Source organism: Cricetulus griseus, chromosome 2, assembly GCF_003668045.3.
Source record: "Cricetulus griseus strain 17A/GY chromosome 2, alternate assembly CriGri-PICRH-1.0, whole genome shotgun sequence".
Lineage (NCBI taxonomy): Eukaryota > Metazoa > Chordata > Mammalia > Rodentia > Cricetidae > Cricetulus > Cricetulus griseus.
The window spans coordinates 263,428,172-263,453,289 of NC_048595.1; the positions used below are offsets into that span (position 1 = coordinate 263,428,172).

The 25,118-nt window shown below is 38.0% G+C and overlaps 1 protein-coding gene and 1 pseudogene across 2 annotated transcripts in view; both read left to right on the forward strand.

Annotated features, from left to right (window-relative positions):
* Wasf1 (WASP family member 1) overlaps positions 1-24,823 on the forward strand; it is a 56,869-nt gene extending 32,046 nt beyond the window's left edge. Inside the window, exons 2-9 of one of the 2 annotated variants that reach the window (XM_027402193.2) lie at positions 8,967-9,127; positions 12,769-12,903; positions 17,192-17,345; positions 18,463-18,580; positions 19,681-19,850; positions 20,978-21,157; positions 22,269-22,897; positions 23,960-24,823. In XM_027402193.2, the coding sequence (XP_027257994.1) occupies positions 8,995-9,127; positions 12,769-12,903; positions 17,192-17,345; positions 18,463-18,580; positions 19,681-19,850; positions 20,978-21,157; positions 22,269-22,897; positions 23,960-24,117 (1,677 nt within the window). In that variant the 5' untranslated portion in view covers positions 8,967-8,994 and the 3' untranslated portion in view covers positions 24,118-24,823. Of the gene's footprint in view, positions 1-8,966; positions 9,128-12,768; positions 12,904-17,191; positions 17,346-18,462; positions 18,581-19,677; positions 19,851-20,977; positions 21,158-22,268; positions 22,898-23,959 lie in introns of both variants that reach the window. The other variant, XM_027402192.2, reaches the window with a different exon arrangement.
* On the forward strand, positions 1,996-3,794 carry LOC100753476 (annotated as a pseudogene).
* Positions 24,824-25,118: the final 295 nt, after the last annotated feature.

Here is a 25,118-nt window from a genome sequence, read left to right on the forward strand (position 1 = left end):
GATAATCCCTTTGATCTCAATTTAAGCATCTCTCCTTAAGAAATTAGATCTTGGGCTGGAGAGATGGCTCAGTGTTTAAGAGCACTGGCTGCTCTTCCAGAGGTACTGAGTTCAATTCCCAGCAACTACCTGCTGGATCACAATCACCTGTGATGAGATATGGTGTCCTCTTCTGGCCTGAAGGCAGACATGTAGGCAGAACACTATATATATAATAAATACATATTTAAAAAATAGATCTTACTTAGTTAGACAATAGAAACTAGGCAATCCAAAGAGAACCTATTATTCTTGCCCCTTCAGCATGCAGTACAGTAATTGAACCGTTGGTGTTCAATAAACTGTGAATTATTGGGTGGCCATGTGTTGGTGCCATAACTACTCAATACGTAAATACTGACTTTCTGACAGGGCTCATCACTCTGGCCCAGGCTGTCCTCAAAGCACTCACTATGTCACTCAAGCTGGCCTTGAAATAGTCCACCTGCCTTACCCTTTTTTAGTGTAGGGGTTACAATGTGAGATATCTCAAAAGCCTAAAGATGCCACCTTTTAGTATAGAGTACTTGATCTTGCTTTTCAGGTGACTTAATCTGAATTTGTGATGCAGACATCTCAAACTTCAAAGTAACGTCTCAAACTACTGAAAATAACATTAGTGTAATAAAATGGATTTGTAAAGTTTTGGTACTGGTTTATTAACCAGAAATATGTGGTTTCTTGATGAGTAACATGGAATTGCTATGTAGCTTATTTTATTTGCTTTTTCTTTATTTCATTTAACAATTCTTTTCAGTCTCAGCCTGTCAAATTTTAGTATTGTCACATGAAGTACAAAATATAACTACATAATAATTTTTTGTAAAGACAGCACTGCTCTCAGGACAGATTCTTCAAGCAGAGGCCAGAGTATCTCAAAGCAATCTAGACCTGGAGTCGTCCAGTGTTCTTTAGCTTCATAAATTGATTTTGTTATCTTGAATGTAGATTCATGAATAGGGAGTAGTTTACTATTCACAACAAAGAGGAAACTTGTTATTTTTGTATAATCCTGAGATGGTTTTGTACAAGCTTTTTTTATTACACTGTTAAGCTCTATTTTTTTCCTTCAGACTTTCACATACAATAATGAAAATTTACAGTTAAGAAAGCTGAGATACGAACACTGGAGGTTTAGAGGGAAGCAAGTTATAAAGCCCTGTACTGATATTCTTTTAAACAATATATTTTCTAATAGTTTATTGTTTAGAGGTCTGTGATTTTTACATAGTTGAATTTGTATTACAAAATTTACATTTGTATATGTTTTAGTGTAATTCTTATTTCATGAATTCTTTTTTCAAAACTTTTGTATTACCTTAATCAATTTTGCCTTTCATAACTGTAAAACATCTTGTTATTTGCAGAGTACTTAAAATTTTCCATGAATAATTTCCCTAAACATTTCCATGCTCAAATTATTTAATTAGTTTATTACATGTAATTAAATCAATTGTTATCTCAATGTTTTCTTAGGTGGGGAAATGACTGGGGGGGGGGATAAAGTGATGGCTGCATGGGTATGAGGACTGAGTTCAGGTGTGCACACAAAAGCTGGATGTAGTGTCACTACCCCATAACCTTAGCACTGAGATGCTGAGAGCAGAGACAAGCAGATCCCAGGGATCATGAGCCAGCATTCCATTCTAGCTACAATGGCAAGTTCCAGGTTCAGTGTGCAGCCCTATCACAAAAAAATAGCATCACTAATAGTAATAATAAGGTGAAAAGCATGTAGGAATATTCCGAGTTGACCTCTGCATGCACATACATAGGCCTGTTCACCTGCACACAAAAATTTTTTTCTCTGTCAAAATTCCTGAAAATATTTAAAATATTGGAACTTTTTATTTCATCCTGGTCTGCCCCATTGATCACATAATAAATCTTTAGATTGAATAAGTAAATATCCAATAGTCTTAGAAAAAATGAAAATTATTTCTGTGATGTAGAATTTTTAATTCTCCGTCAGAAAACATCCACTGGTAGATGCTGCTGGTGCAGCAAGAGGGTCTGGAGGGCCAATAGCTAAGGATTAGGAGGCCGCAGCAGCTTTCTTGGAGGATTTGGCAGCAGTCTTAGTCCTTATCTCACAGTGGTCAGGGTCAAGGCCATGTCTGTGATTAAGGCCACCAGGCTGGGCTGCCTGGTCAAGGACATGAAGATCAAGTTCCTGGAGGCTACCTGCATGTTCTCCTTGCCCATTAAGGAATCTGAGATTATTGACTTTTTCCTGGTCAAATCCCTAAAGGATGAGGTTCTAAAGATCATGCCAGTGCAGAAGCAGGGCTGGCTAGCGGACCAGGTTCAAGGCTTTTGTCTCTTTTGGGGACTACAGTGGTCATGTCGGTCTTGATGTTAAGTGCTCCAAGGAGGTAATCCTTGCCATCATCTTGGCCAAGCTTTCCATTGTCCCTGTTCAGAGAGGCTACTGGGGAAACAAGATTGGCAAACCCCACTCTGTTCTGTTCAGGGTGACAGGCCGCTTGGCTCTGCTAATAAGTCCCTGCCCCCAGAGGCACTGACATCGTCTCTGCTCTTATGCCCAGGAAGCTACTGATGATGGCTAGTATTGATGACTGCTACACATCAGCAGCTAGAGGCTGCACTGCCATCCTGGGCAACTTTGCCAAGGCCACCTTTAATGCCATCTCCAAGACCTACAGCTATCTGACCCCTGACCTCTGGAAAGAGACTGTGTTCATCAGTTCTTATCAGGAGTTCACTGACCATCTTGTGAAAACCCACACCAGAGTCTCTGTTCAAAGGACCCAGCCTCCAGCTGTGGCACCACAGAATTAAGTCTGTTTTAAGAAATAATGCTGATTTTTTTTAAACTAAGAAACAACTTGAAATGATTATAGACTGTTTGACATGAATCCTAAGACTTAGTCACTTACTACTGATCTCAGTAAAATACTAGTAATTCTTATGCTTCAGCAGGTTGTATTAGTTACTTTTCTCATTGCTCTAACGAAGTAACTTCCAGAAGGTTGGGTTTTTTTGGTTTGGACTGCTGGAGAAGGGATGGCAGCAATTCTGTGGCTGCAGGAACACATGGTGGAGATCTTCACATGGCAGCTGGACTAAGACGGAGAGAGGGCTGGGATGAGGCAGGCTAGAGCCCTCTAAATCCCATGCTTACTAGACCCACTTCTGCCAGCAGGACCTGTTCTAATGTTCTGTGACCTCCCAAATACTGTTACCAGCTGGGGACATTTTGCATTTAAACTAAAATTATTTTAGTTTAATAAAGTGATTAAATCTAAGCAGTGATTTTTTTTTTTGCATTGTTACATGTACTCCTTTAAACATTTTAAATAATTTTATCGACTAGTTATTTCCCTCTCTCCCCTTTTTTTTATAATTTTTAAATTGATCCTTTGAGAATTTCACTTCATGCAACCCAATTACATTAATTTCCCAGTCCTTCCATGTTGGCCCTCCACCCTTGTAGCCTCTTCCCCCAAAAAGAAAGTTAAAACAAGAGCAAAACAAAACAAAAACACTTAGCACCCTCCATCCTTTCTGCCTCTCCATCACATACTCATTTGTTGTAGTAGCCTTGGGAGCCATGGTATGACACACAGCATATAAACCCTTGTGCAATGAATTATTGGTCTGGTTCAAGGCTTCTGGCTTCTGCTACACCATCAATACTGGAGCCTCACCAAGACTCCTCTCGAATGTCCTCCTGTAACCCTGAGTCCTGAAGATCCTGCAGCTATGATTCTGCAGGACCGATACCTTTGCAGGCTCCAGCATCTCCTGGATGCGGTAGGTGTTGAAGTGTGCCAACGCAAAGCCCTGGATGTGGGCCTGGGTGGTAGCTGAGTTGGTCAGTCCAGACCTCTGCTGGGACCACCTCTCAGGCAAGGGTCAGGGCCAGCTCTCTCCCCGGAGGGAGGACCGCTCTCTCGCTGAGGCAGCTGGCAAGGGGCAGGACTAGTTCTCTGGTGCCCAGGCCACCTGATCCAGCTCTCCCATGGCCCTTTGTAGTAACATGGGTCACAGACCTCAACACAGACCTGGGCTATAGTAGGGCCACAGATCCACACGTGTCCTTTAGCTTGGGCTTGCATGTCAGCATGACCTCAGGTAGCAGCTCAGGCCACTCAGATCATCAGTATGGCCCTAGCAGCAGCATGGCTCTCAAACATCAACATGGACTCAGGTGGCGATCCAGACCATGGGAATTTATATAGCCCTCAGTAGTGTCACGGGTCATGGACACCAACACAGACCCAGACTGCAGTAGGGCCATAGACCCAGACATAACCTTCAGCAACAGCACAAGCCTGGACATTACATGGTCCCAGGTGGCAGCGTGGGCCATTCATATCAGCCTGTTCTCACCCTAGTGTCTTCAGTTCTGCTTCTCTGCACAGTGGACTAACCACTCCGTGGCTTCTCTCCCATTTCTCCACTACATACTTGTTTACGGTAGTGGTGCCCACATGCCTGGGCCTGTGCAGGGTGGGCCTGTGGCTGGCTTCCCTATGGGTTAGTTTTTTTGAGTTCTGAAAAAGAGAATTTGTATGACTTGTTCTTGTGATTTTCAACAGTTTCAACATCATTGTGGTATCTGATCTGGGGGTATTTTGACACTTACACATTGCTTCATGCTTTTGTACATACATTCTGTTAGAAATCAACAGAAAACAGGTTTAGAAGAACTTACAAAACGATTATTGTATTCACCAAAGTGCAGATTTAGTTTCAGATGCTGTCAGATATTTTGCTGAGGTTGGATTTCTATAGTTGTCATTTTCTTGGATCTAAAAGGGAGCATTCAGTCTAGAATAGCAAACCTGTCATCTTCAGCATTTTTGCAGCTAATTTAAAATTTTATGTTACAGCCTTCGTCAGTGTTAGAAATATACCCATAAAAAGGTGTTTTCTAATTACAGACATTACTTAGATTTGAGCTGAAATTTTTATCTTAAAAATCATTTTAAGAATTTAAGATTTTTAAGAATCTTAAAAATTTAAGAATTGATCTGTATAGGTGGCATATCATTAAGTTTGCATCAGTAATTGATAATTTATTTGCTAAGAACATGGAAATATACAAAAAGAACCTGAGAATTGTTTTAGGTTTATATATTGCCAACAGACTGATTTTAGAACCATGTGGATTATATAATAGGAAGTAGGGGTTTGCTATGGTAGTATCTTTAGCTGTGACCTAGGGGTACAGAGTAACATTTTAGAAATGAGTTGTTTTATGTTATAGTACAATATATTTTTCCTGTCTTATTAGATCGTTTCCCTTCAGAATCAAGTCAAACATTGATAGTTTAAAAGACATTCTGTGTAATTAGCTAATTCTGTACAATTGTGTGTTGCATTTAAATAAAATATCATTTGCAGTATATTAAAAACAATGAAATGAATTTGATTTCATATTTTCTTGGTAATTTATGTCTTAATGGTTATTTTAGTTTTTACTCTTTTTAAGCTGACAAAGTGCTAAAAGCAGTGAAGGAATCTCTAAAACTAGGAATCTGACATTTTCATAGCTTTTATTTACATTTTATCACTAATAATTTGGTAGCTGAATTAGATAGATGGTCATTGCAGTCCACACAGGGAAGTGAAGAATGAGTATGATGTGAAAACTGAAATAAGAAAGGGGCAAGGGCAGACTTCCTTTCAGGAACCTTTTCATTGTATGGAAAGACACTGTTGTAAACACAGGAAGCCATTTTCTTTTCATCATCACAATCATCTTTGAAACTACTTCATAAGTCTTTCTGTATTTTTCCACCAGAAGGCATGTGTTTGCTGTCCCTTAGCCTCTTGAGCTGGAGTATAAAGGTGCCCGAGAAAGAAGTCATATCCCTGCTTTACTCCTGCACTAATCAAGCAAGCATTGATTCCATGATGCAACTGTAGGACATGGTTTTTCTCAATATATCCCTTTTCTATGCAAATAAAAACCCCTCAACTCTTTAAATGATAATTAAATAGTTGCTTTAGGAAGGTCTGTGGCTGTCTGCCTTCTCGGTGATCTCAAGAATTTTATTGTTTTTACACTTAAATGCCATGATTTTGCTTTGTCTTCCACTTATCAATCAACTCTTGATCATCTGATCATCACCTATTTAGATATTAGAAATACAAGTTGAATAAGGCAAGATTTTGGTTCTCTCAAATTTTTCAATTAAGTCTAAGTATGTAACCCAGTCCCATACAATAGCATATACTTGGTAGAATTCTGTTAAATATAAATATAGGTCAAAGTTGATTGCACCAACAGTAGATGGTTACATCTTCCTGGGGAATTCAATGAGATTTCAGATGCTGAGTATAGTTTCAACAGTTAGTGTTCCCTGTGAGGATATGAAAAAGAAAGGCATTCTAGGCAGAGCAGCATGTGAAGACAGGGCTGTCAGAGTGATTAGAGTTCCAGGAATTTAGTGAAGAGGGATCTAGGAGAAGAAGAGTTGAACACACACACACACACACACAGAGAGAGAGAGAGAGACAGAGAGAGAGAGAGACAGAGAGAGAGAGAGAGAGAGAGAGAGAGAGAGAGAGAGAGAGAGAGAGAGAGAGAGAGAGAGAGAATAAATAAACCATGGGGCTGGAGAGATGTTTCAGTCAGTAAAGTTCTTACTGGATGAGCACAAGGACCCATGTTCAGCTCCCTGTCACCTGCATAAAACATTAGTAGTGTACACAAGGTGATCCAAGTGCTGGGGCCACATACAAGAGAGTCCCTGGAGCTAGACTACCTGGCTGCCTTGATTCTTCTAACTCTAGGTTTAGAGAGAGACCCTGTCTCAAAAAAACAAGATAGTGAGTGATTAAGGAAGACACTCAACATTGACTTCTGGGCTACACACACACACAATGCACAATGAGGACTACAGGAACACAGACATGTACATGTGGTAGCCCACAAGTGACTCAGTTTCCATTTGGAGTCTATTAAAGTTCAAGCTTGCTTGTTTTAGTCTCCCAGAGAGTTGTGAAAAAGTTTTGATTTTATAAGCCTATGGGAAAGAGCATATTATCTATCTAACAAGCCTTTGATACCAGCCAAAAGACGTACGGAGATAGGGAATGAGGCTGCTTGCTTCTAGCAGGACTCATGTGATAGATAGCAAGCCTGGCTGCTCCTCCATTTAAGGACAGTGCAGGGAGCTGGTTAACTGATTATACTGTTCTTTGTTCTGCTTTGCTGTCCAGTGTGCTGAAAGGCATGGATTGGGCAGTCCTCCCAAGTCTAACCTGTATTTCTGTCTCTGTCTTTAATCTGCCATTTCTCGATCCTCAAGCTCCCTATTCAGATAACCCAGCTGACTCATTGGAGCAGGTGCTCTCTCTCTCTCTTTCTCTCTCACTCACTCACACACACCATTGAGACTACAGGAAATGATCTTAATCCATGGGAGAAATTATACTTTTTCTTTATGATGTTAAATGTTTCCTGGTTTTTGTTGTTTTGGTTTTTTCTCCAAAGCAGTGTCTTGAAGGCAAGATGACTAGGCAGGTAAAACAGTGCTTTGCAACAGGCCTGAAGACCTGGGTTTGATCCCCGTAGCCCTTTCTTGAAGGAGAGAACAGATTCCCAAGAATGTGCATGTCTGCACTCATACACATCATACACACAGTTTAAAACAACCAAAAAGCATTGTAAACTCTTTTGCTATTTAAAATGTACAAGAGCTTTTTTAAAAAAGTAAAATCAACTGGATGTAAGTAAAATGTAACTTAATCCTTTAGAATAATTATTTCTTATTACAGAATTTGCCAAGAGCATTTTGAACAGTGTATGCCTTGTGTGGCTTACAAAAGCGCAGTTAGTGGAGTGAGCGTCTTTCTCTGTGTCTTGGCAAGCTCTAGCTTCTCTCTGCTGCATTTGAATCAGCCTCTGATGGGTTATCCTCTCCCTCAGTGCAGTGCTGCAGCACAGAGGCTTCCCTTAATGTGAAATTCTTCTCTGACCATTTACTGTCTGCAGAACATACACCCTGTTCTCACAAGCACATTTCTCATTTGTGACCATAAGGTGACCTTTGCGAGGTTCTTCCTGTTGCATAACTAGAGTCTCTCAAGCAGTGGCAGTAGCGACATTTCCAGTCAGCTATTTATTCGTTCATTTCACTTAGCATTGTCTTCTTTTGTGTTGTTGGCTCTTTTGTCTTTGTCAGGCCCCTTTTTCCGCCACCCGCTTTGTAAAGTTTTGTGTGGGTTTAGGATGTCAAGGCAAGAAGACTCAGAGTTAAAAGCTTTGCTGTCTGTGTATGAGTAACACACAGTGCAACAAACTAATCGGTTGATTACACTGATGATGATGCATCTCATGCGACTGACTTGTAACCCAGCCTGCATGTAATGACACTTCAGTTTAGACAGAGTTAATAGTCTGTGGTCAGTGAAATTTGAACCATGGTGTTGGGAGATGTGTTGTTTGAGTAACCCTTTCTTCCTGACTTTGTGCACATGGGAATCACCCAAGTGAGGACAGACTGTAATTCAAAGAAGCAGAATTTTTTAATAATTAAAGATTTGGTAGATTCGATGAGATTTCAGGTGTTGAGCTGTTGAGCATAGCTGGTGTATGGAGAAGTACAAACTTGATGCTACTTTCTCAGATTTTTTTAGACTTCCTTAGCAAAGATCTCTTACACCAATTACATAGTACAAATCTCTACGCATAGTAAATAACAGTGGTATGAATGGGGCAGTTGATACTGAAAATTTAAAAGAATGCTCTGTGTGTGTGTGTGTGTGTGTGTGTGTGTGTGTGTGTGTGTTCTAATAATTGCAAAGAAATGGTTAACAAATGAGTTTGGCTTCTTTGGGTCAGGTGGCTGTATTTTGTTGTCTTCATACAGTGTATAACTTCATTCTTAAATGTGTTACTGTGTTGCTTGCAGCTAAATAATACAAATTTTTCTTTCTGTTTCTCACAGGTGAGCTGGAACAGCAGTTGATCTCAAGATGCCGTTAGTGAAAAGAAACATTGATCCTAGGCACTTGTGCCATACAGCGTTGCCCAGGGGCATTAAGAATGAACTGGAATGTGTAACCAACATTTCCCTGGCAAATATAATTAGACAACTGAGTAGCCTAAGTAAGCACTTATATGAGTTTGAATGTTGCAAACCAGAATTTCCTTTAGACTTGGAGTGTTAAGAAAATGTCCTTGTGATTTAGGAGGGATGTTTCATACAAAGATTTTAGTATTACTGTGAGAATTACTTTATGTGAAATCAGTAATTTCTTCTTCCTGTTAACAGAAATCTCTCAAAACAGTATCCCATGGTAATTAGAATTATTGAAATTCATGGGAAGTGTGATTTCATCTGTGGAAGATAGAGCCAGGGTTGAACATTGCTTGGTTGTTACCTCTGTTTACTGTTGCTGGAGAGTTTACATCTTGGGACTTTAGAATCTTTTAAAATATATTTTATTAACATGAGTAAATATTTTCATATTATCAAAGATATAGAGAGCAAGTTAAGGCCATTACTAGTGATAGGACTAGGCTAGTAATGTGAGTTTTGTATAAGGGACGTCAGAATATAGAACTAAGAGTTTAAAACACACCATGATGTGAAAACAGAGAGAGAACTCAGCTTCTGGCACACAAACACAAAAAAACAAGTAAAATAACTCTTCACAATTCTAAGTTTTCTATTTTATACCACTAATATTGCAAAAACTGCTTATGAACACAGCAATGAAAGTAAACTGCAGCCATCCCCCTGGGTTCCGAGTAAAAATATATCTCCCAATTAACATTTTATATTTTCCTATTAGAAAATAATTATTCTTTGTAATAGATAATTAATGGAAATTTAAAATTCACTTTCTACAGATTTCTTCATTTTGTTATCTCTTAACCATTGCAGTTAGAATCACCTAAAAGGTTTCTTACTGTCCTACCTATGGTTTTTCTCTTATTGAAAACATTCACTTTAGACTGCTTAGATGAACTAATAAAGTCTAGTTTTTGCTCTCACATGTAAATAATTTGACAGATAGTGTATTATTCCACTTCCTGTTGAACATGGATACTTATAAAGAAAAGATATATATGGGTCACACCTTTTAAAGTTGAAAGTTACGTTTGAGCAGGCTTATGCTCAGCCTCTGGCAAGGGTCCACTTGGTTGTGTCACAATGTGATGGGGAAACAGAGGGTACCAGCTGGCTGAAGAAGAGGTCACTAACATGGGGTACCTTTATCGTAGCCTGCTCTCTTCAGAACTAATCCAGTCTATGAGAACAGTACTAGAACCTTTGAAAGATGTCTCCATGTCGTAATCATCTTGTCCTGGTCCCCTGTTTGTGATGATCCTCCGTCTCAGTGCCACTACGCCATAGACCAGACCTTCAGCACATAAACCTCCAGGGAACAATCTATCTAAACCATAGACTCTAGGCAGGTCATAGGCTAGAAAGCAGGAGAGGGTCAGGGGGACTGGGTTTGTAAGACAACGTAAGGAGACAAACATTGGACAGATCAAGTTGAACAGTCTGTTTAATATTAAAGGTTTATGGCTGTTGTACCAAAATAACATCTCATTTAATGGAAGAATCTCAAACATGGTAAGTGTAGAAACCATTCTGAATAGAATGAACAGGCATTTAATTAACGTTTGAATGGACTATAGATTACAGGAACTATTTTTAAAGGGTAACCATGGTGAATTATGATTTAATTCATTGCCTCTGAAGTGAAGTATGGATTGAGTTGGGTCTTTAAAGAATGAAATATTTTGAGAAGGAGATGACAAGAGGCAAGAATCATGTGTCCATGGGGAGAATTGAAGTGACTTGACATTGGTGACTGGTGAAGGCTGACTGGAGGACTGAAGATTAGATTATGCTTCGTTTCATAGATAATGACATTGCAGAGAAGTGGTCTCATTGAAGCATAGTTGAACTTCATGTATGTACACATCAGTTTCACACTGAAACTGTTACCTCTTTCCAGAGGGAAAGGGAGGTAGATATGAAATGTAAGGAATATAAAGAGAATGGATAGGATGCTATCAACTAAGTGTTACGGCATTTAAACAAATGGGGGCGTGTGTCATTGACTCTTTGAAGCTGTTGGAAAGCTATGGACCCTTTCTCCAGAAAAAATACAAATGTATCTGTCATAGTTGGTTTTCTGTAGCTGTGATGAAACTCCATGGTCATAAGCAATTTCTGAGAAGAAAAGGTTCATTTCAACTTGCAACTTGATGTCACACTCCATCACTCAAGGCAAGAACCAGGAGGCAGGAATTGGTATCTGCACAGGGCATAGAAAAATGGCTCCCCATTGCTTGTTGAGCCTGCTTTCTTAGAGCACCCAGTACCACCACGCCCAAGGGTGGCACTAACCACAGTGTGGGCCTCCCATATTAATCATCAATCAAGAAGATGCTCCACAGGCCAATCTGGTGGGGACATTTTTTAATTGAGATTTCCTCTTTCCAAATGACCAGCTTGTATCAAGCTAACATAAAACTAGCCAGCGCAGCATCTAAAAAAACCTGTTTATAATTTCAAGCATGTGCAAACTATGGAAAGTTCCTTGTTTTGAACTGATCTCTTTTAGAGATGAAGTAGACTTTCCATCTCTGTGACCCCAACATTTGTATTTGTATCCCATTTGTAACACTTCTCTTACCTGCCAGGAAGCTGTGTTGGGAAAACATTGAACACTGTCCAATACCAGTTAGATGCTTTTCTCTGCTTGAGGCTCTTAGACTAAGATGGCCTGTCACTGAGTCTTATTGTACAATTTTGTTACTGTCAGGCATTTTGTTGCCCGTGTCTTCTTTTCTTAAAACATTTTTTTTGAGATTGATATTTGTTATTTAATTTTTCCCCCTTTTTTTTTCTTTTTTGTTTTTTCCAGACAGGGTTTCTCTGGCTTTAGAGACTGTCCTGGAACTAGCTCTTGTAGACCAGACTGGTCTCGAACTCACAGAGATCCGCCTGCCTCTGCCTCCCGAGTGCTAGGATTAAAGGCATGTGCCACCACTGCCCGGCTGTTATTTAATTTTTATATTTATTTATATTTCTGTGTAAATATAATTATATGTAATTTATTATATGTTATTCTTATTTGACAGTTGAGGGAATTGATACCAGTGCCTCATTATGAATGAAGGAAAGATTTGAGTCTACTCTGCATTTAAATTGCTTTTCATATTTGTTTAAATATCATCCTCTGTTTAATATTTGTGAACGTCAAAGGATTTCTGGTTATTTTTGACTTCTAGTTTTTGGTAGTGAGGATATATATAACTGGAAAAGTTGAAGAGTTTTAGCTTTTTGATGATTTTTAAAAGAAATTATAAAAATGGTAAAGTGTCCTGAGACAGTAGCTTGTCTTGTATTCTGTTCTCTGGCTTAAAATCCTGTGCTAGCAGAGTCTGTGTATAGATGCTGATTATGGGGTGATTTTTACATAATAGTCTTCCCTAACCTCATCTGGAAGTTAAGTATGAAGTGTATAAAGTCTTTCCATTTTAGATATAAGTCACCAAGCAGAGTGTAGGAAAGCAGGGTTTAGAGTCAGCCGGTCGTGTAACTGAGTAACTGCTGAGTAACGTTAGGATAGGGTTGAAAGTTTAAGGAGAAAAAAATAAAAGTGTAAGGCAGTCCCATACAAATGCCATGTGTAACAGGACAGCACTCTTAGTTGTTAAACTGCTTGATATGAATGTGATCACAGTTGTGTTACATTATGGTGTGTTTCATTTTTGCTTAGGTAAGTATGCTGAAGACATATTTGGAGAATTATTCAATGAAGCACATAGTTTTTCCTTCAGAGTTAACTCATTGCAAGAACGTGTGGACCGTTTATCTGTTAGTGTCACACAGCTTGACCCTAAAGAAGAAGAATGTAAGTTTACTCTTTGTGTATTTATTTTCCTTTACATTGTATTAAAGCAGGAGATGAGTGTCTTTATCAATAGTATTAAGGTTGAATATGTTATAGTCTACCCCTGACCTTTTGTGTCCATGTGGAAATAAATCAGTGTATTATCTGTAAAAGCTGTCAGCTTGGCTTCCATTTTCAACTTTAAAAAATCCTTTTGGGTATACTGTTTATGTCTTAATTTGTTAACAAAGATATTTTGATTAGATCTTCTTCAGTTCTTTCTTCCTTTTTGTTTGCTTTTTGTCCCAGAAACTAAATTATCTGAAAAGTATCTGAAATCTTAAGGTTTAGATGTAACTTCTTTTATTGTGCATTTGTGTATATTGCTAAACTGTGACCTTGATGTTTAATTGCTACTGTCTTCTTTAAATGAACATTCCCCAAACAAACTGTTATATACCAAGAATAAAACAGAAACAAGGATTTATTAAAAACAAACCACATTCCTATTTAGTAATGGTAGAAATTTTAGTGGTAAAAACACACTTCATGCTTCTAGAGATACCTTTCATGCTAAGTTTTTAAATATCTTGGAACACTGGTAATTCACAAATTCCTTTTTGTTGTTGTTGTTGTTTGGTTTGTTTTTTGTTTTGGTTTGTTTTTTTTTTTTTTCAAGACAAGGTTTCTCTGTGTAGACCTGGCTGTCTGGAACTCACTCTGTAGACCAGGCTGGCCTTGAATAGAGAATTGTTTCATGTTAAATTTTCATAATATACTCAACACATTTTTTTGCTGAGTAACATTTTTAGTATAAATTGAAGTTATAGATCTAAATTTAAACAATGAAAACATTAAAGAATATTTTTAAGGCAAAGAGTAGAATGTTAGGATGAATATCTTGATTGAATAAATCCTTTTGGCATAATTTAATGAATATTTATTACTCTTAATGTACACCATTCATTAAAATTGTGATATAGTTCAACAAGGTCTTTTTTAACATATATAGCTAAGTTTTATAACTGCAATCAGTTTTGGAACATTTTTAGAATTCCATAAAGAAGCTCCACTCTACATTCCTTCTTCCACCCTGCCTGTGTCTTGTTACTATTTTACTGTATCAATGGATCTTCCTATTCTGGTTATGTCATATGAGTGAATGACACAGTAAGTGGTCTCTTGTGACCAGTGTCTTCCAATTTGTCCTTAAAATCTGTTTGTATTTCCCTGATGGCTAATGATATTGAGCTTAGAGCTCTATGTGTATTTTCTTGGAGAAATATTCATTTAGTTCTTTGCCTCTCTATGTTTTTTCCTTCTATACTTCATTTTAAAATTGGATTACCCTTTTATTGTGAAGTTGTAAGAATGTTCTTGTATTCTAGGTGTAGCACAAATTCTAATTGGTCTTAATAATAAAAACCCAGAGTCAGATATTAGGGTGTGAAAGCTGAAAGAGCAGAGAGATGAAGGAGCAAGCCACAGCCACCTTTACCTCCTTACCTTCCCAGCCAAAAAGAGACTGAGCTCCTGTCTCCTCCCTCCTTGTCACTTCCTCTGTAGGCTCAGCCATCTCACTTCCTATCTGTCTGTGTAGACCTCTAGACCACTATGGTTAAGTAGTGGCTAGCTCAGCCCTCTGATTTTCAGACAAGCTTTATTTGAGTATAAACAAGATACCACCACATCTAGGTCCAAATCATCTGTATGTTTTGCATGTAGGTTGACTTTTTAGAGCCTTCCTTTGAAGTATATTTGTGTACATTAATCACATTTTATGAAATTCTTAAAATATATCCAATTGTTATTGTTGAGAAATACATTATAACCATACATACTTTGAAATGTATCAACAAATTATAATTTGTATTAACATTTTCTTTTTCAATTTTTAGTTACAAATGTATGCCATGTAATAATTCCTATATACATCCTGCTTTCATATATAATGAAATTAACATTTAATTTCAAAATGCTATTACTTTTTAAGTATAGAATTTATTGTTTTTCTTCCTTGACAGTTTGATGCATCTATATATTGCATTCTGGTTTTTCTCATACTGTTAAATGCTAATAAATGTCTTCACACCATCATTAAGTAAAAATACTGATATCAGCAAATGACTAAAGGTGTGAAATGTCAGAACTATACATAGCTTCCTTTATTTTTTCTGTAGTTCCTTTAAAATACATGAAGAATGTAGAAGAATTCTGAATCTAAGAGCTGAATACTTAACTGTTCTGAATGTGAATAATTGGAATTGTTTTGTGGAGATTTGTGATTCAATCTGGGCTTTGAAATTCAGTGGGAATTCAAAGAAAAAACATTATGAACATATAATTAAACCCCAGAGTATGATAAAAGTATTTTCAATTATCTTTAAGTGGTAGAGCAACCATGAAATTGTCAAGTAATTAATAAAATGTGAAAATGTTATAGAAATGTATACAATTACATTTAATCCAATTTTGTTTACAAGCATATTGAGCTAACATACTGGTGTATAATACTGTTAAGGTAATATAAGATATTGTCAAGTGGAAGGGACATTGTCACAGTGGTGTATTTATCAGTAAGATGTGACAGAGAAGAGTTAGAAGTTAGAGGACTTAACTATTTTGAATGCTTTTTATATCCTTTACCAAAATGGCTTTGGGCATTTGTTATCAGGCTACAATTAGTTGCTGGTTAGAGTTGATGAGTTGAGTGAGGAAGCAGCAACAGTTAATCCATGTTCTTTGCTCAGCCTGAAAACAGTATGCATATTGTGGGAAGAATTATCCTCAAAACCAGATCTCAGTTTCTGTTCTGGTGGGCTGCTTAGCCTCATTTGTTGAGCCTGATATGTATTTCCTAGCTTTGGCTGTTTGCATTTAAAGATGGACAAGCAATTCTGGTTTCCCTGAAAAGTGGAAAGGGTCACTGAAAAGAAAATTAGTAAAAGCATCCGTCACCACAGTATTTATTCATCAAACACCTGCTGACCCACTCTCTGATTATAGTAGGAGAGACCTTTTTTTTTTTTCCCCTATCTCTAAGTTGTATTCTGATGTTCATAAATATGTCACAAGATAGGGGGTGGGGTGAACTTGTTGAAAATGCAGTTACAATGTGACCACAGTTGGAGCCAATCCCATTGATCTGCTTGTGTCGTACAGATCCAGATGTTCATAAATTTTACTTGTAAGAAATGATATGGTAGTTTAGGGAAAACAATCAAAAATTGTAATTTCTTACCAATATTGTTGTAGTATACAGCATTTATATACTTAAGGTCATACTTCATCTTTTGTTTCTAGTTTTGTTTTGTGATAGAATCTCACTCTATAAACTAAACTGTCTTGGAACTTGTGGCAAATCTCCTGCTTTCACCTACCAAGTGCTAGGAGTTACCAATACTGGCTTTATCCAATTTTTAACGTGAAGAAATCACTCTCAATGTCAAAACTGCAGTATTTTGATGTATACCTTATTTTAATATGCTGGACAGTACAAAAGTAAATGAAATTAGCTTTAAATCATCACATAGGGGCTGGAGAGATGGCTCAGAGGTTAAGAGCACTGGCTGTTCTTCCAGAGGTCCTGAGTTCAATTCTCAGCAACCACAAGGAGGCCCACAACCATCTATAGTGGGATCTGATGACCTCTTCTGGCATAAAGGCATACATGCAGATAGAGCACTCATATACATAAAAATGAATAAATAAATCTTTTCAAAAAATCATTACATAGGTGATTGTGCTATACTAATTATTGGGGACACTAATGTACAAGAAAATCTTAAGTCTTCAAAAGTTTATTGTTAGGTGGAAATCATTATAGTACAACTAAAAGAGTAAAGTCAAACTAATATAGATCGATCACATGTGATATTTATAGTATATACAGCAAGAAGTTGACACTGTTTAACCTAGAATGCCACTAGTAATTAGTTCCTTCAGGTACTCCTGACTATAAGCTAATGAGGAATAGAATAGATGGGAAAGATGACAGAAAAGGAAAAGAATTTAAATTGGGTGGGGGTGGGCAAGAATATCTGGCAAGTAAAAAGAAATATTGGAAATGCATCATTAGGACTCTCTGAGCTTGAGAAACCAAGAGTTGTGTTCAAAACTCACCTACAAAATCAGGCGGAGAATGATCAGAATAAATATAAAGATAGGGTATTTAGACTGACCCAATTGATGATGTCATTAAAGGCACACAACCTTTTGTGGCATACTAGCTTAGAAATGTGCAGCATTGATAAGTCATTCAACTGAGTTGTCTTAGGAAAATAAAATGAATTTGTGATTTTTGCTTTAGTATCTTTGCAAGATATAACAATGCGAAAAGCTTTCCGGAGTTCTACAATTCAGGATCAGCAGCTTTTCGACCGCAAGACTTTGCCTATCCCATTGCAGGAGACATATGATGTCTGTGAGCAGCCTCCACCGCTCAATATCCTCACTCCTTACAGGTCAGTAGAATAATAAATTCTCTCTCTCATACTTCAGATTTAAATGCTTGATTCACACACGTTCTTGGTTCTAGCCAACAGAATGGCCTTCCTACCTATTACTTTCAGAAAACCTTTATTTATTAGAAGAATGCCACAGGCTCTGATATACAAAAGACAGGACATGTTCAAGTAATTCTTATAAAGATCCACTAGCAAAGTGGTTACCATGGAATTGTGTCAAGGACTTTGTCGTTGCCTTTCTAATTTTAGGATTTAATCAGGAAAATGAAGCTAAAAATTCCACAATACTAACAAGCATCATTATTGCGTTCTATCTGTTCTTGATATGTATATCTTCACTTTCTGAATATCAAATATGTAGTTTTTTAATGCTTTCCACTACTTCCTCCGGTCAAGTCTGGAATTGGTGTTTCTTGGGAATTCTTTCACAAGATTTGTTAAATAGGCAGTTTGAGAGATACAACACATATCCTGAAAAAAAAAATGATATTCGAATTGTTATTTGAAGCTGTAGTTCCGTGGGCAGGTTGGAAGATGTAAATAAATGCTAATGTTAAACTGGAAATTAAGAAACACCTTTTGGGTTTAGTGAGGTGATAACTTTGTTAGAACACTGGTGGAAACAGTAGAGGTTCCCTGTTCTAAGTGCTCCGGCTTTCCAGACTTAGGTTTTCCGCAGAACTATTTATAATTATTGACTTTTCTCAAAGGACTTAGGAAATTTCATATTCAGCAGAAGTGGGCCTTAATGTTGAACAGCAGTACTATAAATTCTTAGTATCGACTCTGAAAAGCTCTGCTTTTTCATTTTCTATAGTTTTGCTTCTGATTTATATAACAAAAATGTATTCCTATAATGCTCTATTTTGGCAATATTTATTCATTTTGAGACATGATCTCCTTATGAAATCCAGGATGGCCTTGAACTCGTGGCCCTCATGCATCTTGCCTTGAGTGCCAAGTCCACTGACATGCACCGTGCGTGGGAGGCAGTACTGTAACATGGTATGCTGTATGATGGGCTGTAATGTGAGGGAAGCACACTTGAGGGCTAAGTTCGTCTGATTGTTCCTGTGTCTCATCTAATACATGGCATTGGGCATATGTATTTCAGGGACGATGGGAAGGAAGGGCTGAAGTTTTATACCAATCCTTCGTATTTCTTTGATCTGTGGAAAGAAAAGATGTTGCAAGATACAGAGGATAAGAGGAAGGAAAAGAGAAAGCAGAAGGTATTAAAGAGGCTCAACAGCTTGGAGTTACGTTTATGTATTCATGTGTTGTTGCACACGGGAAACTTCATTAACCTAAACTTTGCCAGTCTTGTTTCATTGGACCCATGCATTAAAGTCCTTAACTACAGAGATCACAAGAAATATTGAGTAGATGTGGAGTAAAGCAGAAAATTAATCCAGTTGCTTTTGCAACACCATGTGTCCTAGCTGTTTTCAACAGGTTGTTGTATCACTAAATTCCTGTTGCCAGTCTGTTGTGCTGTCATTTTCTATTTTCTGATAATTTTTTTCCTGAATCTGCTTTATTTCGAATGAATGACTTTTAAAGTACATAGAAGGAAGGAACAAGTTGTATTTTGGCACGGTAGAGGCACAGGCTGTCTCATCATGCCTTTGTGTATCTGTCTTCGCTCAGTCTCTATAATGCCCTCTTGTTACATTCTTATGTTCTGGACAGTGCCCCCGTGTTCTAGCTGGAGTTTGCAGACTGGTGCCTGACAAGCAAAGTGCTCCTGAACACAGGTGTTGTTTGCTAAGCACAAGGGTTTTGAAACTTAGAAGTAGAATTCCCTAGATGGCCATGCCTATCTAGTTCACAGCATGCCCCATCTTCTTCCTGACAGGCTTCATTCATATGTTACCTACTTTGGGCATTTGCTGCTTGTTGTACCTTCTCCAGGCCTTTCTATGCTATCTCCCCTGACAGGAATGTTTGGCCATTTCCCATACAGAAAATATAGTGTCCTAGTTATTTGACTAGGAGTAGATGGTTCTGTCCATGGTAAAACTGAGAGACTTATTATGGTAGGTGTGGCAGTTAGAGTTAGTGACATGTCTGCCTTAAGTCTCGGCACATCATTTTGTATCTGATCCCTGGGTTTAAAAATGAGTTATAAAACCGTGATGAGAACTGGGATTACAGTAAACTCTGGTCAGTTTTAACTCTGAATGTACATGTAAAATGGTTCTGTGTTTTGCTACATCATGATGACATTGCCTTTTTAAACATTGACCTTAGTATTTTGCTTATTATAACCTCTGTTTAAGTATTTAACATTTCACCACTTGGCTTTGTGTCATTACTTCTGTTATAGCAGAAAAATCTAGATCGTCCTCATGAACCTGAAAAAGTGCCAAGAGCACCTCATGACAGGCGGAGAGAATGGCAGAAGCTGGCCCAGGGTCCAGAGCTGGCTGAAGATGATGCTGATCTCTTACATAAGCATATTGAAGTTGCTAATGGCCCAGCCTCTCATTTTGAAACAAGGTTTCTTTTATTTTGTTTTTTGAATGAATGCTAAACACTGGATTTTATTATAATATCTCTCTATACTTGGCTCCCAAGCTGTGGAGTTGTAAGGCTCGGTTGTAATAGGAATGATTTCAACCCTGACCACTGAACCTGCTAAAATCCAGCCTGCTTTGGCAGGTCATTTCCATATTTGGACTTTGTGTTGCCATTTGTAGAAAGAATTGTTTAAACAGATGATTTGTTTTAGCTTTTATCTGAAGACCTAACTCCCTCCCAATATTTCAGACAGACTGTGTTGAATGACATAGTAGAGTGTGTCTAGAATATTTTTTGAGTATTGATTTATCACATATGAAACTAGAGATAAGAAGAGGTTCAATTCTGTTCTTTCCCAGTCCCCGGACTTCAATTTCTTTCCAAGTTCCCAAATTCAGATGTATCAAAGATTTCAGACAGGATTACGAACCTTCTCTTCCAGACATGTGCACTAGGTACTCTTCTTTTCTCAGTGGCCAGGGGTCCTATCTAAGTAATGTGCTACCATAACAGACACATGCTTTCAAGTTTCTGTGGGAAAATTTATATATGTATTATCATACCTACTCGCTGGAAACGAGCTTCACATCTTCTTTTGAATAACACTAAAAAATATTGGAGGCATAACTGAAATATTGGGGCCTATTTTAAGAGAAATGTACCCCTGAGAGATACTACTTGGCTTTATTACTGAGAGAATGGAAATTAAACAAACAAAAATCTGTAGCTATGCATGCTCCTACAGTTAAACATAGGTGTTAGTCTGACCCGTTTGCCAGTGTAAGTAATTTGTGACATCTTTTGCACATCTATTAATCCAGTTTTGTTCCCAGAATTCACTGCAGTTGGTAAATACAGATCTTCACATGCTCAGCTAAAATTTTATCTAAATCTCATGTTTCTTTCTCTTGTTACAAAACTTTTGGAAGCCACTAGTTTAAGGGAAAAATGTCCAAGTGGTAATAAATTCCGGTTTTTATGCTTTACTTGCCAATTATTGGTTAAAAATAATTCACATAGAATAAACTATTGGCACTCAAGAATAACTCCGTGTAACATTTCATTTCTCTAATAGATTCACTATTCTTTATGTCTATTTCTTTCAGACCACAGACATATGTGGATCATATGGATGGATCTTACTCACTCTCTGCCTTGCCGTTTAGTCAGATGAGTGAACTTCTGACCAGAGCTGAGGAGAGGGTCTTAGTCAGACCACATGAGCCACCTCCACCTCCACCAATGCACGGAGCAGGAGATGCAAAACCAATACCCACCTGTATCAGGTATGTGGGTCAACCTCGTAACGCTTTATCTTAGGGACCAGTGACCGCCTTTTTTAAAGGATCCATAGTGAGCATTTGGGGCTCTTTGAACAAATAGTTTCTATCACAAGAGCTCTAGTTTGCCATCATTGTGTGCAAGCAGCTGGAGAATGTCCATAAATGACCATGGGAAACAAAACTTGGTTCACAAAACAAGGAGCCTTTGGCCTGTAAAATGTATTTGCTTTCCTCTGATTAGAGCAGGCACATTCTCCTGGGGACATTTAGCTAATTGCTTCAAAGATTTGTGTTTTCATGTCATTACATCTTTGTTAACTAGCATTATCTTATACAATTTATTAAGAAAAACAAATTTTTGCAGTGTGGTAAGGATCTAAAATATGGAGGCCAAAGATGTTAGTTTACATTAAAAAATTTTTTTTAGTAACTTCAAAGAGAGTAGGCAATTTCTTGTAGCAATATTTCAGTAAAGGTATTTTGAACTTTAATGTGGTCAGTTATCCAACTTAGACATTTTTAGCATAGGCATATTAAAGTTTTCTAATAGAAAAATACAACCCAGCTTTCCCATTATTAGTTTAAAATAGTACAGACCACAAAAGCCTCGTACCTATGACATATTTGGTGTGCCTCACTTAGGAAGAAAAAAGGTCTGTAAATTCCCTGTTGTGGTTTTTAATGAGCTGGCATTGACTTCAGTGAGATGACATACAATGAGCCTTAACAGCCTCAGTGTAAACGCACCGTGATCATATTAAGCCACGTATTGCTGTAAGTGTGAGGATAGACACTGCAGTGTGGTGAGGGTTGCATCCTCGTAGACTCCTATCACAATGCAGAATTGAACACTGTTTACTAAAGCAGGCATAGAATTGTTGAGTGAATGTGAAAGTTGCATACAAAGTTGAGACTGTTCAGAAAGTTAGATATTATAAACCAAAGCACTTCTAGTTCTCATTCTTTTGAAACAATGTTAAATAATTTAAATTTTCTATAGGCACATGTTAATGGGTCTATTGATGTAGCTATTGGTAGTCATTTATAGTTTCTATAGTGATTTTCTTTTCAGTTTTCCTGTTTAGTAACTTTTAGGATCTCTTTATCCTTTCAGTTCTGCTACAGGTTTGCTAGAAACCCGCCCCCAGTCACCAGCTGCAGGCAGAGCACCTGTGTTTGTGAGCCCCACTCCCCCACCTCCTCCTCCACCTCTCCCATCTACCTTGTCAACTTCTTCGTTAAGAGCTTCAATGACTTCAACTCCTCCCCCACCTGTTCCTCCCCCGCCTCCACCTCCAGCCACAGCTTTGCAAGCTCCGGCAGTACCACCACCTCCAGCTCCTCTTCAGATTGCCCCTGGCGTTCTTCACCCAGCTCCTCCTCCAATCGCTCCTCCTCTAGTACAGCCTTCTCCACCAGTAGCTAGAGCTGCCCCAGTATGTGAGACTGTGCCAGTTCATCCACTCCCACAAGGTGAGGTGCAGGGGCTGCCTCCACCCCCACCTCCGCCTCCTCTACCACCACCAGGCATTCGGCCGTCATCACCTGTCACAGTTGCAGCTCTTGCTCACCCTCCCTCTGGGCTGCACCCAACTCCATCTACTGCCCCAGGTCCCCATGTTCCATTAATGCCCCCATCTCCTCCATCACAAGTTATACCTGCTTCTGAGCCAAAGCGTCATCCATCCACCCTGCCTGTGATCAGTGACGCAAGGAGTGTACTACTGGAAGCAATACGAAAAGGTAATTTTCTCAGAGCCGTGGGAAGCATTGTTACGGTAACATTGGAAATCTCCTAAATACTTAGGACAGGCAGTCCTCAATTTTAGGTGATCATGTTATCATATAAATGTTATTTAAGAAACAGAGCCATTAGAACTTACATTTTAAGTGACTTTCAGGGAAAACATAACGTGTAACTATTTTATTTTCATACTTAGTAGGGTTTCTTAAAGTGAGTGAGAAATTGAAAGCATGTGGTGGGAATGTAGTTTAGTTGATAGAGTTATTGCCTCGTGTGCACAGAGCCCTGGGCTTGATCTCTAGTGCCATGTAAGACTGAGCATAGTTGCATACACTTGTAATCCCAGCGCTGGAGGCATAAGGGGCATTAGAAGTTCTGGGTGATTCTTGGCCATGGTTAGTCCTATACCAGCCTGGACTACATGAGACTGTCTGAAAAAGAAAAGAAGAAACTTAAGGCATTGGATTTCTATGATAGAGAAAATTTAATAAAAATCCCCCTCTGTATATTAACCTCCTTAAAATGGTGTTTTAGTGTAGAAGCTGTTTATTTGGGTTGTAATTGGCAATTGTTTTGCCAGATGCCACTAAAGGATTAAAGGTTCTTCACTTAGAAACAAGAAAGATCATGTTTATTCATTTCTTAATTCAACACTTCCTAAGCAGGAGTCAAGAGTATAGAAAATGATAGTGCCTTTCCTTTAAAAGTTTAAGTACAGAGGACAATAAGGACACAGACGATATATTCAGCAGTTCATTTGCCCCTAGAGGTGGTAGAAGTGTGTCATCTGACTGGTTACAGATGAGCATGAGGTACAACAGAGCATGATGGGTAAATACAGATATCCCCAGGAATAGCTGGGGGTTCAGGATCTGATTTACAGGGGATTATAAAGCAAAAGATTTAAAACTCAAATACAGTTCCTTCAAATTCTTTTTTAGTGGTGTTTGCTTTTATTTTCCCATTAGTATTTCTCATATGCCTTTAGTTTTAATTCATAAGGATTATATCTGGATTTTGCATTCTGATTTTCAATGATTGCCTTGGCTTTGCTGTATCAGGTATTCAGCTACGAAAAGTCGAAGAGCAGCGTGAACAGGAAGCTAAGCATGAGCGAATTGAAAACGATGTTGCCACCATCCTGTCTCGGCGCATTGCTGTGGAGTACAGTGATTCAGAGGATGACTCTGAGTTTGATGAAGTAGACTGGCTGGAGTAAGGAAGTTGCTTTGCTGTGTATTGCAAGACTGAATGCACATGTCCTTTGTGGCGCTTGTTCTTTGAAAATATTTGGTCATTCTAGTGTTTTGCTTCCTATTCCTCATAATGAATAACCCTTTTCCTCCATCATTTTTGATTTCTCTGAGAAGTAATAGCATATATTTCAAACTAAATATTTTACAGTGGCTTATCTTATTTTTTCTCTCCCTGGAAAAATATAATTTGGTCTAATAAACCACTAAGTATTAAGCATGGACAGCTGTTGTTATAGAGTAGCAGATTCAGTTTTTGATATACCTTAATTGTGCACTTTGTGATTTTTTTTTAAACCTAAAGAAAGCAACTGAGAATGAAATTTTGAAGGCAGCTGTGTCTGTTAATGAGCCTTATTCCATTTCTCGATGTTTTAAATGAAGAAACACTGCCTCGATTATATGAATACACTCAGAAAGAACATTTAGCTTGTAGTGTTGAATTCTCTTAAGGAATGGTTAATTTTTTTTATCATTTTTATTGTTTTAAATACTTGCCTTATTTGAACATTTAGCAGAACCCCTTTCCCACTTATATATTGTGTGGTACAGTTTTGCTTGCCTATAGAAGTTTAAATTTTTTCCATGTGAAATACTCAGAATAAGCATATGTGTAACCTACATAACGTGAGAGTAACAATCCGATGTAATAAATGGTTCATTTTAAAGGTTCACAGTGTCGCTCTTTGAATGCATTTGCTGTAAGGTAACCTCTAAATGCATAGGTAATGCATGAAAGAGTTCAAGGAACTTCACCTGTGTAAAATCCTCTGAGTTTTTTTAAAATGGGAACTTTTACACCATGCTTTTCTGAAGTTACACAATTATATTTCAGTTCCTTATAAGCTTAACATTCCTACTTGCTGTTTGCCCTCTGCATGCCTTAGTGTCATATTAGCATCACTCTTGACAGGTTTGTGTAAGGATGAGTTGTTTGTATTTGTATCAGTTGAAGGTAGCAGGGAGG